The sequence below is a fragment of the Vulpes lagopus genome, chromosome 2, assembly GCF_018345385.1.
Source record: "Vulpes lagopus strain Blue_001 chromosome 2, ASM1834538v1, whole genome shotgun sequence".
In the NCBI taxonomy this organism is placed as follows: Eukaryota; Metazoa; Chordata; class Mammalia; order Carnivora; family Canidae; genus Vulpes; species Vulpes lagopus.
Genome location: NC_054825.1, coordinates 40,025,204 through 40,042,734, shown reverse-complemented (window position 1 = coordinate 40,042,734; position 17,531 = coordinate 40,025,204). Strand labels below are relative to the sequence as shown.

At 48.9% G+C, this 17,531-nt stretch overlaps 1 protein-coding gene across 1 annotated transcript in view; it reads right to left on the bottom strand.

Moving 5' to 3' along the window:
* Nucleotides 1-1,027: 1,027 nt before the first annotated feature.
* The window catches only part of DRGX (dorsal root ganglia homeobox), a 30,329-nt gene continuing 13,825 nt past the window's right edge, over nucleotides 1,028-17,531 (bottom strand). Inside the window, exon 6 of the mRNA XM_041737670.1 lies at nucleotides 1,028-1,293. Coding sequence (XP_041593604.1) covers nucleotides 1,028-1,293 — 266 coding nt within the window. The remainder of the gene's footprint in view (nucleotides 1,294-17,531) is intronic.

The window sequence follows — 17,531 nt, the reverse complement described above, 5'->3', positions numbered from 1 at the left end:
ATACTCCATTTCTCCATATACACCATTCTCCTCTTGCTTCCTACTTTTCTTTCTCCTTCTGTAAAAAAAAAAAAAATCAATAAATAATACCACTGGAGAGGCCCCTCCATGTGCCAGGGACCTGAGGAAAGGTAGTTCATCCAGATGTGTCCTTATGTCAGAGACGTTCGTGGAAGATTTCTCTCTCTGAGCACTCTCAGCATTCTCTAGATCAGAGCACTACTTTGCACTGGTCAACCTCCCACCAAGCTAGAGGTGTGGTCCAGAGAGGCGGGGCTTGTAGGTGGGCACTTCATGGTGGGAGTCCACACTCACTAGCGCCTGCAGTCATGATGGTGGTCCCAGTTGGTGGAGCTGGTGGCCTGTCTGATTAGCCCAGGCTCCCTGGCCAGAAGTGCCTGGGACAGGCTGTGCCAGCCCCTCCTCACCTTACATCTTCTCACCATCTAATCTAACCCAGCCTACAACCAATGTCTTCCAACAAGAGAAAGGGGAGGGAGCATTGCTGCTAGTCTTAGCGGAGGGCAGTAAAACTTAGGTGGGATTACACCAGTTTCCTGGCTCTTAATGTAACGGGCATAGTCCTACTTCATTCAAAGCACAAGACTCAGCCCTGAGCATCTCTCAAGGATGACCCACACCAGTTCTTTGGGTTGGTAAGACCTACAAAAGCAGCCCAGGAAAGGGACAGAAAGGTGAGGGGGTGAGCAACTCTTCTTCCCTCCAAGACTTCTGGGACCAGGTGAAAACCCCAGGGGTCTCACCACACAGTGGGCTCTGGTGCCCATGAGTTTCATCTGGACTTGTCAACAAAGAAGCCAGGACAACACAGCCCCACCGGTAGGACTCCAGAGGCACTCTCCGGATGCCAAGAGAGCTGTGGGTCTACCTCTTTTCCCGAGTCCAAGAGGAGACCCTGGGCTGCAGGCTTCCCTTTGCTTTTAGGAGAGTCTTCCACAGGGGCTGAGGCTGGGAGAAGCAGGGGAAAGGGGAGGGCGCCTCGGGCCTGGACGCTCGCTGAGGACCCTCATACGCTCTTCTCCCCCACACTCTGTTCCTTGGCAGAAGGATTCTTGTCCTGGCTTCCATCAGGGGGCGCCGGCTTGGCCGCGGGGTTGGGGCTGCTGCTGGCCGAGGGCAGGAGGTTGGCCGACTGCAGGACGGCCTCCGAATGCTCCCGAGCCTTCATGCGCAGGGCAGCCACGCTGGCTGTGCGGTTGCTCTGGCAGCCGTAGGTGGGAAGGAACGACAGCCCCATGGGGTCCGGGACACAGCAAGAGCACAGAGGGCCCCCTGAAAAGAGGAAAAGCAACAGGCTGTCATCACTGCCCACATTCTGTCTACCGGGACACGAGGTAAGGGTAAGGGGCCAACTGATTCTGTTTGGTTCAGGACCCATATAGGAGAGGTGACAGGACAGAGGCTCAGGACCCCAAAGATGCACAGCACAAGAGATCCAGCTGTTAGCCCAAGGAATTCTCAGAGCACAGGGGAGACCTCACCCATTCTGCTTCCCTCACCCACCAGCTGGGTGGCCTGATACTTACTGATACTGATACTTACCTCACAGGATGGTTATGAGGATCCAGTAAAGAAATCCCACACTCACCGGACTACATGCCAAAGCCCCCGTGACAACTCACAGGGATGCTGCAGGGACATTTTCAACCTTTGAAGACGAAGGGAACCCAGCCATTTTTCAGGTAGCTACTAAGTCGTTGGGACATTAATACTTATTGAGTGGCTTGAACCTAACCATTTAATGAACAAAACTTTGGGGTATTTCTTATGGCCCAAGAGAGTCATGAAGAATTAACTGAGACCCTCAGGGCATGGTGAAATGAGGTTTAAGAACCTCTGAAGCAATCAGTTGGGAAAGCACTTTGCATAGATCCCATGTATGGAGTGGGGCTTGGGAGCAAGTGCCTGGCCCCAAGCATGCTGGCCAGCAGTACATAAACCAGCCCAGGAATGCTGTGAGCCAGGTCCCTCTGCAGGCTCAATTTGAGGAAAGTCCCTCTTCATGGGTCATCCTCAACTGTGCATTTATTCAACGACTATCCCATGAGCACCCAGCCCTGTTCTACACCCTAGTGACAATCAGCAGGAATAAGGCAGCAAGACCCAACCTCACAGAGTACAGTTCTAGGGGAAAGGTATACCGGAGCCCTTGAGTTGCTGCCACAAAGGTAGACAGTAATACGTGCTCCAGAAAACACGAATGGAACACAATGCTCAGCAGAGACCTGAGCACAACTCGTCAGAGTGGCAGCCACATGAACGTCTAAGAAAGAGCATGCAGCCAAGGAGGAGAGCAATGCAAAGGCATGGACATAGGAAGAGAAGTCGCCTGTTCAGGGAGCAGCAGGGTGGTCAGACTGATGGAAGCCAAAGATTACAGGGGAGAGATGGAGCAGATGGATCAAGGCCATCAAGTCCAGGCTGCCCAGCAGCCTGAGCAGGATTCAATACAAGGAAGCCTCAGTAGGTTGGAGTAGAGTGTGTCACAAGCTTACCTACATCAGGGACAGGTGGGAAGGCCAGTGGGGTAGAGCAGTCCTAGGGAGAGTGGCCTGGCACAACATGGCTAGAGCGCAGGAGGTGAGGGGTGGCCAGATTCCAGTTTATGGGGAAGGGTATAGCTTGCACAGACCACTCATGGACCACAAGGAAGGTGATGGAAAGGAAGGATTCACACATGATGCCTAGGCTTGGGCCTGAGCACCCACATGAATGTGTGTGTGTGTGTGTGTGTGTATGCATGTGGAGGAGGATGGGGAGAGTCTGACCATGGAATCTTGTGGTCCTGTTGCCCATCTGAGCTCTGAGGGGAGAAGTAAACAGTGCTCAGCAGTGCTGGTACCACCCCTGTCCTTGAGGTACACCCATGGGCTCCAGCTGCCTATCACAGGAAGGTCTGGGGGCAGGAGTCACAGATTTCGCACCCAGACCAGGTGGATAAACTCAGCTGTCAGCATGATATGCTTTGAGAGACTTTCTGAGCTCCCAAGACAGAACAAGCAATGGACCTGCATTTGTGATCCCTGCAGGAGATGCACATCCCAGCAGCCTCCACACCCCTCCCCACTCAGTCATCCTAGGCCAACTCCAGAGCCAGAGCCCACCAGGGGAGCAGGAGATGGAACACCTTGGCCCTGCCAAGGACAGTTGGGACTTAGTGCCTTTCCCTAAGGCCTGAGACCTGGGTCAGCAACGGCCCCTGGACCCACGTGGATGAGCCTATCTTTCTCCCCTTCTGACAGGAAGGGGACCACTAGGCCAGTCCTTCACCTCTTTCTGAAAGTGCTCATCAGCTTTGGAGGAAGCAGCACTGGAGACTGGGTGTACCAAGGGACCAGAATCCCTATTTGTCAAGTGAATTCAAATTCCTTTTAAGCCGCTAAGCTCTTGCATGATCAGGCTCACACTGCACTCTCCTTCCCATGTGCTGGCCAGGATGCTTCCACAGGCTCACAGAGCATCACAGCAGAGCCTACATGGAGCTGTATTGCTCAGAGGTCCCTTTCTGCAGATGAGGAGATTGGGAGTGAATAGCAAGTGGCCAAGCTGGACCTCACCAGGCAGGGGGTCTGCTCCTCGAGCATTGTGTCCCTCTGAAAAGGAGGCACAATCTTCCCCAGCTTGGACCCTTCCCCAGGCTCGGTCTGTGGGTAAAGAGCCCCACCCTCTGCCTTGGAATGTTCTCCTCACACCTCTCTCTCTCTTTAGGGTTCCTTTAGATCATCACCTCCTCGGGGGTCCTGCAAGACTTCCCCATCCAAAGTTGGTTCCTTGGTTACATTCCACTCTGCTCAAATCTCCAGAGCATCGGCCACAATGCTAGGGGATTGCTGACAGGTTGTTGACTTGTTTGTGGTCTGTCTCCCTCCACCTGACCGCCCCCCCCAAGAGACTGAAGACTCCCAAGAGGTCAAGTATCTTCCTATCTTATTCACCACTCTGTCCCCAATACCTGGCACAGTGCCTGAAATAGGCTGGGCCCTTGGGAAGTATATACGGAGGAAGGCAGGCAGGCGAGGAGAGCCACTGGCCCCAGCGCCCACTTATAAGATGAGCCCTCACGAGACAGCCCCAGCAGCATCCACTGGGATATTCCCACCTCCCTTCCTGGGGACACGGGTCTCCATGCCAGGGCAGGGCACCTTCCTCTCTCCTCAAGCACATCTGGATGTCTCTCTTCCTTTCCAAGCCTGCTCAGAGACAAAAGGAAGCTCACCTTTACCAGCACCCACAGTGGCCCCTTGTCACCATCCTGGCCACCCCGAGGGGTGTGTATTACTCATCCCCACTCTCCAGGTAAGGAAACTGAGCTCCAGGAGTAACTGGCCCAAGTCTGCCGGTTTACTGTTTAGGTGGGACCAGAACTTTCTGATGGTGTTTCAGTGCTCCGGCGCTGTAATAGGGGTTAAAACAACTGTGGCCTCCCACCTCAATTCTGACTGAGGGTCAATATGCAAGGACAAATCACAAATGCCAACTTTACACAGGGAATTCTGAGAGCCCATGTCACAGCCCCACACCCCTGGTGGGCTGCTAACCTCATGCCATTTCTGGAAGCAGGGAACATGCAGAAAGTTACGCTGGGTCAGATCCCGAGTCCACTTCTCCCACTGGCCCTCATTCAACACAGCCACATACAGACACCAGTCACAGCTCGGTAGGGAGCTGCAGGCTCTGCTGGGACAGTGCCAGTGCCATGGACATGCTGGGACAGTGCCAGTGCCAGTGCCAGTGCCATCCAAGGACTGGGACCCCCTCCAGCATGCTCCCAAAGGGAGCATATGTTTGAGGAGACCACATATGAAGAACGGTGAAGGCCCTAAGCAGTAGGAATACTGGACATTTTCATCTATTTAGAATTTTTCTCGCTTTTCTACAACTAGTGTGATTTAAAAATCAAAAACACAGGGACACCTGGGTGGCTCAATGGTTGAGTGTCTGCCTTTGGCTCAGGGAGTGGTCCTGGGATCGAGTCTCACACTGGGCTCCCTGCAGGGATCCTGCTTCTCCCTCTGCCTGTGTCTCTGCCTCTCTCTCTCTCTCTCTCTCTCTCTCTCTGTGTGTTTCTCATGAATAAATAAAATCTTTAAAAAATCAGAAACACAATTTTAATTTTAAAATGAATGTTAAAAAGAGGCACATTTGAGGAGGGACTGGGAGAGGCTGGGCAGCCTGAGCGGGGCAGGTACTAAAAGTCTGAGGGGAGCTTGCCTAGACCTTTGGCCTGTCAGGGACCTGGGAGGGACCACAGTTCTCAGGATCTGCCCTAGGCAGCCTGCCCCTGTCAGACCAGCCCAAGAAAGGCAGGCTCAACTCGGTCAGGCTGATTCATGCCTCCAGTGGTGAGGCTTTGTTCCAATGTAAGTGTCAAGCAGGGAACTAAAAGGTCTGTGACTCAGTGATGAATAGGCCACCTGCAGGATGGAGAAGTGCCGCTTGGACAAAACAGAGCCTCTTTCCCTAGGATCCACAGCCTACACCTGCACAGTCACATCCACAGCAGGTGGGCTCCCAAGAAAGCCACCAATAACTACACTCCTGGCCCTCAAAACCCAGATTCGAGAGTAAAAGAAACACATTAGCTCCCAGAACCAAGGCTGCAGGAGGGAGCAAAGTCTGTGCACATGATCTAGTTCACCCCCGACATTGGAGGGATGGGGAAACTGATGACCAGGAACACGACAACTCTGGGACACTCTGGTTAGTTAGCACTGTCAGGACTATGCACACAAAAGAAAACTGTTGAGTCTTTAAAAGGAAGGAAACTCTGGCACATCTACGATATGGATGAACCTCCAGGATGTTATGCTAAGTGAACAAGCCAGTCACAAGAAGACAAATATTGCGTGGTTCCATTTACGTGAGATGCCTAGATGGGCATATTCATACAGACATAGAACAGTGGTTGTCAGGGGCTGGGGCAGGGGAAAGTAGGACATTCTTGCTCAGTGGGCAGAGTTTCAATTTTGGAAGATGAAAAAAATTCTGGAGCTGGAAGGTGGTGATGGTTGCCCCACAAGAGGAACATATTGAATCCTTTTGAACTATATACTTAGAAGGAGTTAAGATGATCAATTTTACCTTCTACATATTTTATCACAATTAAAAATAAAATAAAGTAAGATAAATTCTTATAAATAAAACTGTAAGAGTTCAGGTCAAGGTCATCAGGATCATGAGGACTGCCCATGGCTGTCGAGACTCCTGTATGGCTCTTCCAATGGGTGAGAACCTCCAAAGTCCCTCAAGATAAGCACCCCCCACTCAGCTACATACCACCTCAGATCCATGGGCTAAAGCATTCAACCCACCCTGCCAGCTGTGTCTTTGGCTAAGGAAGCAATGCATGGTTTGTACACCTCCCTTGAGCCAGGCCTCTGTCCCAGGCTCTGCACCATGCCTGTTGGGTGGGCATTTCCACTGTAGGGCAGCAGGTGACCTGAGAGATGGGCCCAGGTCAACAAGATTCTTTGGTGCACAGCCCCTGAGAGATGTCCCCCTCTTTTCCTCATCTACACCTCAAGTCTGAACAGTAGCTAAAGCATCCTTCAAAGGGGGTCGATGCTTATAGGTGGACCCATACCCGTCCAAACAGCCACATCGAGGAATGCTGACAGAGGAACCACTGGGAGTCACTCTTTGCCCTGCTCTTACTTGGATGAGAACATGGAAGATGTGCCAATCCAGAATGTACATATGGGCAAGCCAGAGAGCAATCTGTACAACAGACAAGATCAAAAGCAAACAAGGAGACAAATCTAACATGCTAATATTTATCAGGGAAAGGTATAGAGTCTCTGATGTGTGCCCAAGGATCCAACCCTACACAGGGGGATGTGGCTCAGGGGAGCATGTGGTCAATATGACCTCACAGTAAGCTCACTGCAACGTCATAGGCTGTGGGCTGCCTTAGCAGAGGAACCTGCGGGGAAAAGGAGGATAAATTCTTTCTGCCTCTGTCATGGTCAGACCATCAGACTTGAGGGAGGGGAGAGGGGAGGAGAGAAGGAAGGGAGGAGGGTGAAGTGAAAAATGAAACTATTTAGCTAGGCTGACCCCAGGGCACAGTGGGCACAAGATAACTATCTCTATCTCTCTCCTGCCAGGAATGAAACAGAAGCAATGGGTAAAAGTATGAAAAAAAAAAAAAAAAGGAGTTTTTCTTTCTTTACCATCACATGCTGTGCATTTGCAGAGGGCTTCCTAGGTTCCTGGTCATCATACCCAGAAGCCCCCTTGATGGAACATTAGAGAACCATGCACATGGGCTACTGAGTGAGAAAAGGCTTTATTTAACTCCCTTCCAGCATAAAAGAAGTGGTTTTAGAATGGGATGTGAATTATAAAGTTGGTTCTTCCAACCTTAACGCATTTTCAAAATTTCAGTTGATGGTGTTAGAACTTACTACCAGCATTGCTCGTAACTCCTATAACCCTTTTTTAACAAAGAAAAATATTATTTCCACAAATAAGAGTCTCATAAAACTAACTCCAATTTCTTCATGATTCCAGAGTACCGATAGCATGGCCAGATTTCCCCATATGCCTCCTTGCCCGAACAGCTTCAGCAACCCAGACCCTGACTGAAAACCAGAAGTGACACCACAGAGCTCCACCTGTGTAGTGCTCCGGATGGCAGATGGACCAGTAGTTACCAGCTAAAACCCCAGATCCCAAAGCATATGTGCTTTGCTCTGAAAAGCCAGACTCAAGGATCTCACCAAAGTACTTAGAGATTCTTTCAAGTGCACTTCTAACATAAATCATTCAGTTTCAAAGACTACCACCCACTAGAGAGAAATGTGCCTGCTAATGGCAGACTCATTGATGGCTAATATTGAGAAAAGACACAAAAATTTACGACAGCCAAAAGACTCCGAATGCACAGTAACCTGGAGCCATTTGGTACGGGGTAAGCAAGGAAAGCAGCACACCCCAGGATGGCCTGACACCCACCCCTGGCCCACAGCAGGGACTGTCTCAAAGAGATGATGTCTGAAAGTTGTTTGATAACTGCCCCAGCAGTGCTCGCTTCGGCAGCACATATGCTGGGATAACTGCCCCAGCCTGTGCCTGTTAGTGATGGGGAGACACTGAGCCAGCCCGAGCACCCGCCTTTATTACATCAGGAAGCTAACAAAGACCCTCGAGAAAAAAGTCTACCCCCAAATCGAGTCACCCGTCATCAAGATTCCATAAAGTGAGAACAACAACAGGGGGTCTCTGAGGCCTGAAAAGCGGATGCAGCTTGCCTCTGAGGTGGAGGAAAGAGGGTTTTGACGTGTGACCCCCAGCCCCACCGCTCACCGGGCATAGGGGGTCTCTCTCCATCTTTCCACACCTCGGGCTCCTTGTCTGTGAGGGGCAGTGAGACAAGCACCTCTGTGAGACAATCCATGGCACACCTAGCACTAAGGCCTCAAACAGTTACTATTTCCATAACCCCATAGAAATTAAAGGGTGATTCTAAGGCACAACTCACAACTTGTTCCAATTACCAACTTGTTCCAATTCATGTCAGCCACCAGCTGAAGAGCTGGCCCTGTGAGCAGCCCCTGTCCTCCAGGACACCCAGGACGAGCCGGGAGCTCTGCCACAGCCCACAGCCCACAGCCCGGGAGCAGGAGCAGCCGCCAGTTCGGTGCCTGTCCCCCAGTGCCCGACTGCCACCCTGCTGCCACCCTGGCCCGCTTCCTCAGCTGAGCCTTTCCTATCAGATCACAAACTAAAATAGCTAATTCTGCCAACAGAATTTTGGGGAGTAAGACAAACAAACTTTAAAAGTGTCCTCTTTTGGGGCATGCCTGGGTGGCTCAGTCAGTTAAGCATCTGCCTTCGCCTCAGGTCATAATCCTGGGGTCCTGGGATCGAGCCCCGCATCAAGCTCCCTGCCCAGCACAGAGCCTGCTTCTCCCTCTGACTCGGCCTGCCTCTCTGCCTACTTGTTTTCTCTCTCTGTCAAATAAATAAAATCTTTAAAAAATAATAAAAATAAATGTCATCTTTTTAATTACTAGATTTCCAGAGTTGGGGCTCTAGGGGTTTTTTTTTTCCTATTTTTTTTAATCTAGCAAAAACCTATAAATCATGAACGGGCTAAAAATTAAATTAACTACAGAGTAAGTCAATCCAGTGTAGCAAATGGTAACAATGTGACCAACCTCATGGCCCAATAACAGGGAACTGACTGAATAAGTTATAGTCACCCACGGAGAACACACTAAAGCTATGACAGAATTATATTATAGAAGGATACTTAGTGTTGTGAAAACACTATAATGACATATAATAATGAAATATTCAGTTTTGAAAGTAGGTTGAGAGGGACACCTGGGTGACTCAGCGATTGAGCATCTCCCTTTGGCTCAGGGCGTGATCCCAGGGTCCTGGGATCGAGTCCCACATCAGGCTCCTCGCAGGGATCCTGCTTCTCCCTCTGCCTGTGTCTATAACTCTTTCTATGTCTCTCATGAATAAATAAATAAAATCTTAAAAAAAAAAAGTAGGGGGGATCCCCAGGTGGCTCAGAGGTTTAGCACCACCTTCAGCCCAGGGCGTGACCCTGGAGTCCCGGGATCGAGTCCCACGTCAGGTTACCTGCATGGAGCCTGCTTCTCCCTCCGCCTGTGTCTCTGCCTCTCTCTCTCTCTCTCTCTCTGTGTCTCTCATGAATAAATAAATAAAATTAATTTTTTAAAAAGTAGGTTGAGAAATAAGTGAGTCAATATGATCCCATTTTGGTTACATGTAGGTATGTGCTGTACATACAGATCCATGTATGCATACTACATATGTATATACACATAGTACATATATGCACACATATATGTACAACCATGTGCCATATCCACGTGGCATCAGTTATAATACATATAAAAATTTATTGGTAGAAAATATCGATAAATTTAAACTTTTTGGTTTAAAATTTTTAATTTCTAACTAAGTTATAAAATACATAAATTCATTAGAGATATACATTTACAGATGGGAAGAAAACAAATGTACTAATACCAAATATTCATAGTGGTTGATTCTGGGTACTAAGGTTATGAGTGACTTTTACAATTTTCTTTGTGTTTTATTGTATTTTCCACCCTTTCTATATTGACCAGGTGTTACTGTCATGAAAATGGTGTTCTTTTGGTGACTTGTGATTTCCAGTCTTCTTCCATTCAGATGATGAGAACAGATACTCTCCTTTAGAACAGAGCCCCACTGATACAGCCCGGGAAGAAGGGCCATGTCCTCGGCATTCAGCTAACACTCCAAAACTGTGAGTGGCCTCAGCCTACACTAACCAATGAACATGAGGTGGACAAAATACCATGGAAAACCCACCAGGAGCCCTCGGCCCATCTCCTGTTCTGTGAGGTTCAAGGTCAGCAAGTCCCTTTCCATGAGGTATGACCAACCCACCAGCAGTCAAACCCCCTAAAACAACACAACCTCTTCCCTGCAGCCCTACCAACGTGTGCCATCACCAACGTCTGTGCAAGAGCCATCTGGCCCCTAAATGAAGCCTGAAAGTGGTTTTGTTTGGAGAACATACTACCTCCTGGACACTAAATTAAAACACACAATTAGATTTCCATTAAGTTACAGCAAATTCTGCTGAATTGATCTAATCGGCCTACATTCCTATATGACATCATGCTTTAAAGGCTTGGCCTGAACATAAATACTTAATGTAATAAATACAGTCTGAAATATTTGATCTCCTTGGCAGTTTAATTGATCTACTACAGAGACTGACAGGAAAAATTAAGTTAGCTCTATCCCATCTCTGCCAATAGCACATTTTCATCATAAAGGCACGTGAACTATAATTTTGGTGACAAGCAAAGCTCATGCACACTGATTTCTTGTTGAAAGTTCGGGTTAAAGGTAACAGATTTGAACAAGGAAATGAATAAGTGGATTTATGAGATCTTTAACACACATAGTTCCTGTTTTTTGATAGATAGATTGTATCTATTTTGTGATTCCTAAGACCAGCCCCTTGTTATTCATAGGATTGTCTGAGTGGGGTGTTGGTAAGTGCCCACCATATGTAAGCACAGATTCTTAGATGCTGTGGCTTCGGGTACTCACCAATAATCAAGTGCATCAAGTCAAATTCCTACCCAAATGCCTTCTACCTCAGAACCCCTGATGTGCTTTCCTTTGTCTCCATCTTATGGTTTATGTTGCCTTTTACCATGAATTGTGCTTATTTTTGTACCCAGTGCACCTTCCAAAGGTGCCATTAGCGCCTTCACCCCCTCACCCCTATACTTCTGCTGCCAGTACTGAAATGTCCCATTTGAAAGTAAACATTGAATATTTGTGAATATATGAGGAAGGCAGAAAGGGAGGGAGAGTCTCTCCTTCCTGACTGAGCTGGCATTCTCTCTAGGTCCTCAGAGTCACCCTCTCCCAGGTTCTAAGCTTCCTCAGTACCTCATGGAGAGAAATAGGGCTCATGGCAAAGTTGCTCCATCTGATTAATGTCAAAATCCCCAGGTTAATTTGGCAGGTTATTCTGCTAGACTTGATGCTAGATCCCACCCCTGTCTGAACTCCACCTACCACTTGTACACCTACTATCAAATGACAGCTGCTCATTTGTTCAGCAAATGCTCCTTGATGGGAGGCAGCCCAGCCAAACATTCCTTGTGCCATGACAGTCTCAGAGCCAGCACCAGGGTCTCCTTTCTGCTTGGATGTCTTCGAAGGGGCAAACAAATAATGACAACACCCAGATCCAAGGACCCTGGCACAACCAGGGGAGCAGCAGGGACATGCGTTCTGGGCAGCCCGGTGCCAGTTAGCACTGCCCACCCTCCTTCGAGTGGCAGCCAAAACTCTGGACAGGCAGGCTGCTTCTCCCGCTGCCTCTGGGCACAAGCCAGAAACCTTCTGCTCAGCTCCCTGCACTCCAGGGCCCCATTGATTAGCAGGAAGGGCAAACCCATCAGCACCCATAGGAAATGGCTTCTGGAAAGTGAGTTGCAGTTTTTAAAGCCAGAGAATGACAGCAGGTGCCTGTAAAGGAAACAGAATCAATACAGGGTGTGGGCGGCTGGACGATGGGACACCTGGGTCCCTGACTTGTCCTGCTTCTGACAGATGTACTACATGACCTTGGGCAGTCCCAGCCCCTCTCTGGGCCTCAGTTTCCCCACTATATCTTGGAATGTTAACCCACTCGTTAAGAAGATTCCTTACAAATCTTAAGTGTTGGGATTCTCTCTCCTGTCTTCCTGACATCAAGTAGTCATGGAGAAGGCTAGGGCTGACCCAGTCACTTTCCCCATAAGCAGTGACTACCTTCTGCCCCATCGGGTTCCCTGCTCCCCAAATACCTACACCTTTACAAACAAGCCAAAGGCCCCTGAAGGGCTGCCGCTTTTCTGGATCTGCCCACACCTCAGACCTCATAAAATGTGCCTTGCAGGCTGAGAGGCTCTCCCATTGAGGAGCATATATCTGCAGGAAGTAAGACTTTCTGCCCCAGAGGTCCAAAATCAAGCCCTAATTAGATACCAAGTGACCTCCCAACCTCATCAACAGAACTCTAACAATTATTGCCAGCACATACTGGACGTTTGGATGTGCCAGGCACAGATACATATTGTACTGACCACAAGCAATATTGGGTATGGCCATCATGATCCTCATGTCACAGGTGAAGAGAAGACTGGTGTCTTCCCTAAGTTGACCCTATGACAAGAGGTAAATGGTTCTGGGCCATGGGAAGTCTGAATCCAGAACTTTGGCTCACCTTGAGGTCATGCCATCCTCTCCTGGGAATGTGGCCCCATCCAACCTCGTGCTTTTCTCTTTCCTCAACATACTAGGTCTGCCTGCCTCAATGCCTTTTTGCTCATGCTGTTCTCTTACCTGGAGTCCTCTTACCCACTGGGTAACTCCTATGCTCCCTTCAAGCCCAAATGAAACATCTCCTCTGGAAAGGCTTCCTTAGTCCTATGGGGAGAAATGTCCTCCCTCCTCAGGACTTCCCCAACACTTTGCCTGCCCTTGTTGGCCTCCATAGGAACACATGACTATGTCACACGAGATAGAATTCTTTGTTGACTATCTCTCCAAGCCCACCCATGACGTGTGAATCCCTTAAGGTTGGGATGTGTCTGATTCATCACCAGAGAGGTTCAGGCCTGACAAAGTGGGGTACTCAATGGTACTGAATTAAGCACAAGAGGGTCCTATTGTTTGTGGGGTGCAACAGGTGGCCAGCACTGCAGGGTAGGACCAGTAAACTGGAGTCTCCCAAGTGAGACCAGTCTCTCACACTCAGAGCAGCATGACCTTCTTTCCTTGTTTACCCAAACCTCACTACCATTTCCTCTGCATCAGACTCTGTATTTGGGGCTGAGGTTGAGTGGCCTGGAAGGCCCTAGAGGTGAGTCAGATATGCCAGCACCCTTAAAGGGCTTGTAGTCACCACTAGGAAACAAGGTAGGTTCAAAAACAAACACCTCAACTCAAATTATGATGTCAGAGTATCCTCGGCATCTGTGCCACTCAGCCTCTGAAGAGGGCCTTCAATGAATTGAGCTTCTAGCATTCACACCTGTGTGCAGTCCCCTCCACTCAAGTCTCGATTGGCTCTAGGACCAGCTTAAATCAATAAAATGGATCCAGAAGTAACACTGTGCCTGTTGTGGATTAAGCATTAAGAAAGCCTGGCATATTCTGCTTTTCCACTCCTGGGAATCAACCACTATTCAATCCCAACCCAAGCTCACCATGGGGAGAGAGAAAAGGGAGCTCCTGGGCTCCTAGCATCCCTGCCAAGACTCCAGACAAGGAGGTGCCACCATGTTGTACATACCAGCCCCAGCGGCCATCTGACTATAACCTCATAAGAGAGCCCAGGCAAAAGCAGCAACAGAGCTGCCTGGCTGAGCCCAGCCAGTCATGGGAACCAGGATAGATAATAAAATAGCTGGGCAGTACTACTGCTGCTTTTATTATACTCAGTTTGGCAGTAAAGTAAAACAATACTAACACCTGGAATGGAAATTCTAAGGAAATCACAAGCCAATTTCCTCATGATCATAGATGCAGAAACCCCTGAACAAAGAACTAGCAAACTGAATCCGCTCTAGATAAGAAGGATGACATGTCACATCTAATTTGGGTTTATTCCAGGAATGCGCAGTTGGATTGACATTAAAAAATCAATCAATGTAACTTACGGTATTAATACATTGAGGAAGACAAATCATGTGATCACCTCAACAGCAGCAGAAAAAGTATTCAATGAAATTCAGCATTCATTCATATTCATGATTTTTTTAAATAATAATTAAAATAAAACTCATAGAAAACCAAGATGCAAATATCTTTTTTGATAAAGAATGTCTAAAACAAAACAAAACAAAAAGATGACAAACATGACTGTGAAACCCTGAGATCAAGAATAGGCCAGAGTTGGCCACCGTAAACACATATCATATGATTCCATTTGTATAATAAGTCCACTGTAGCAAGAGCAAAAGTGTTCACAACCTATAGAGACAGCAAGATTCATAGTGCCCTGAGGCTGGGGCCCTGGGAGCAGCAAGAAGTGATGACTAATGGGTCCAGGGTGATGAAGACATTCTGATGTGGATCATAGTGATGGTTGCACAACTCACCGAAGATACTAAAAATCATTGAGCCGTACACTTCAGTGGATGAATGGTATGGTGTGTGAATTATATCAGTAAAGGTGCTATAAAAGAACTAGAATAAGGCAAGGATGCCCCTTGTCACCATGTCTATACAGTACTGTGCTCGGGGTTCTGGCTGGCACCAACAAGAAAAAGAGATGAAAAGCAAAAGGATTCAAAAGGAAGAGACCAGCTGTCTTTATCTGCAGATGGCCTAATCATACACATATCGTAAAGAATCTACCACTGAACCTAATTACATGAATAAATCTCCCAAACACAATGCTCGGCCAAAGAAGCAGACACAAAGAATCTCTACTGTATGATTTCATTTCTATATAAAGTTCAAAAAAGTCCAGTCTAAAGAACAGTGTTTCAGAATGTCTGCTTAGGTCGTTGGCAAAGCTATGTCACAAAAGTCAGCAGTGCTCTTGTTTAAGGAAGAGAGAGGGGCCAAGGACTGGGGAGCTCCTGGGATGCAGGCAAAGTCCCCGAGGGTGGTTAAATAGCTGCTTAAAATGGGTCACTAAACTCCAGATGCATGTTTTATGAATTTTTCTAATAAATATATATTTCAGAATTAAACAATTTTTAATGTTTTTAACGTGATTTTTTTAAGCCACAACACAAAGGAAAAGGTGATTTTAAAAGATTTATGTATTTATTCTGAGAGACACAGAGAGAGAGAGAGACAGAGAGAAACACAGACAGAGGGAGAAGCAGGCCCCCTGCAAGGAGCCCGATGTGGGACTCGTCCTGGATCCCAGGATCACACCCTGAGCCGAAGGCAGACACTCAACCACTGTACCACCCAGGCATCTCGGAAAAGGTGATTAAAGAGGAATGGAGGGGAATTACTGGAAAAAGAAGAGGCTGCCTCCAGCTCAGAGTTTAGCCTTGGTGGGCAGATGTTTATTGGACAATAAAGGCATTGCAGTCCCAGATCTGGACACTTTATCTTGGCCTGAGCCCAAGGCCAAGGCCAGTGTGAAGCAGGGAGGGTACATTCTTGACTACCTAAGGGGCTTTTGTTCTCTGGAAGGATGTGACCAGACCCTGTCCCAGCACTGGACACCCTGCCTCTTGCCTCCCCCTGCTCCGTCCTCACACAGATGGCACAGGACCAGGACTGCTACTCCAATTGGTAGCAGCTGTTGAGCACCTACTGCATGCCAACGCTGAGCAAGTGCCTGGCACATAACACTTCCTCAGGCCTCACAGATCTGTGGAGGGGGTGGGAGCAGGCTGTCTGCCTCCAGCCCCTCCAACCTGGGATCCCACGTCAGCTCCCCAGGAAGCAATGGGAGGGGAGGGAAGGTCAGAAGAGGTCAGACCTCTTTCCCTTGCTTTGCTACTGTTCCCCTACCTCAGGCATGACTCCAGGGACTGAGCCGCCCCCATTCCCGCCTTGCCCGAAAGGCTGCCCACCCCTCCTCCCTGGCCCCTCCAGTCTGGGAATGCTGGCCCGGATGCTTCCTCTAGTGCAGGAGACTGACTGTGATCCCCCAGCGTGAACATGGCCTCAATTAAGAAAGCTCTCCCAGGGCAGCTGTAATTAGTTTCCACCTCACACCCAGATCTCCGAATCACAGGTTAGAGGCAACCAGGCTAAGTGCACCAGAGAGAGGGGGCCTCCGCTGACTGTGGCTCTCCTGCCCCCATTGCGCTCGTCCTGTGGCCAGCACTTCCCCGGAACAAACCCAAGCGCCTCCCTCAGCCATTAATAACATCCTCTGCATTAATGAATTGTGAACACAAGGCTGGCCATTAAGACAGTGCAGGAAAATTCTTCGTGTTGCAAAGGCTTTTTCTCTGGACACCCATTACTGTGATGCACACCCTCCCTGCATGGCGTAGGATTCTGCTGCCTTTTTATTTGAGAGTGTCCATAGAATACTCAATGAGGAAACACACTATAACTGCATGCCCAGCCAAGATGGGTCCTCTCCAGCCATCCCAAGGTACAAAACATCACTGCCCATGAAGTCCCAAGGAAGGAAGAGGGGCCCTGCCCAGGAAACCCTACCAGGGCAAAGGAACAGTGCCGCATTTGGAACAATAAAGGGCACAAGGAAAAGATAAGTCACAGCTGCAATAAAGTTGAGAAAAATGGGAGACATCTGGAGAGACAGACATTTCACTGGCTCCTTTAAAGGTGAGTGGGACCCAGGGACTTGGAAAAGAGAACGGAGGGATCTGGTGAATAACGACGGTATTTACAGAGCACCTCTCAGGGACCACACACTGTTCCAAGAGCCTCCGATGTTCTAGCTCATGTGCTCCCCATTCAGTTCTATGACTTCAGTCCTAGGATCTAGATCCCCATCCTACAGATGAGGAGAAGTAGAGACTGCCAGTACTGTTCTCCAGGTTTACATAGCTAGAGAACAAACAGAAGGATGAGGACTCACACCAGGCAGGCCACTTGCTTGAGGCCATTGTCCTGGTCGGCTGCTTGATAATTAAAGGATAATTAAAGGAGGAAACCCCCACAAGTGCCTGATTTTCAATTACATAGCTCTATCCCCAGGGGGCAGTTTCCCCGGCCTGAGGCAGCCAGCTGCCCCACTCCCTGATGGGCACAGCCTGGAGGCTAGTTGGCCACACTTCCACATATGGGCACTCTGCTTGACCCACCACCCCAGAGGGGTCATGACCTCCTGCCCTTCAAGGGTGCCAGCCTAACTCCCACTCTTCCCTGGCTCCCTACTGCCTGAGTAGCCCTGCTGATCTATCCAGACACAGCCACACACACACACACACACACACACACACACACACACACACGCGTGCACACGCTACCTCAGCCACTCTCAACAAGGAGCCTGCTGGATGGGCATCCTCAGTACTCCA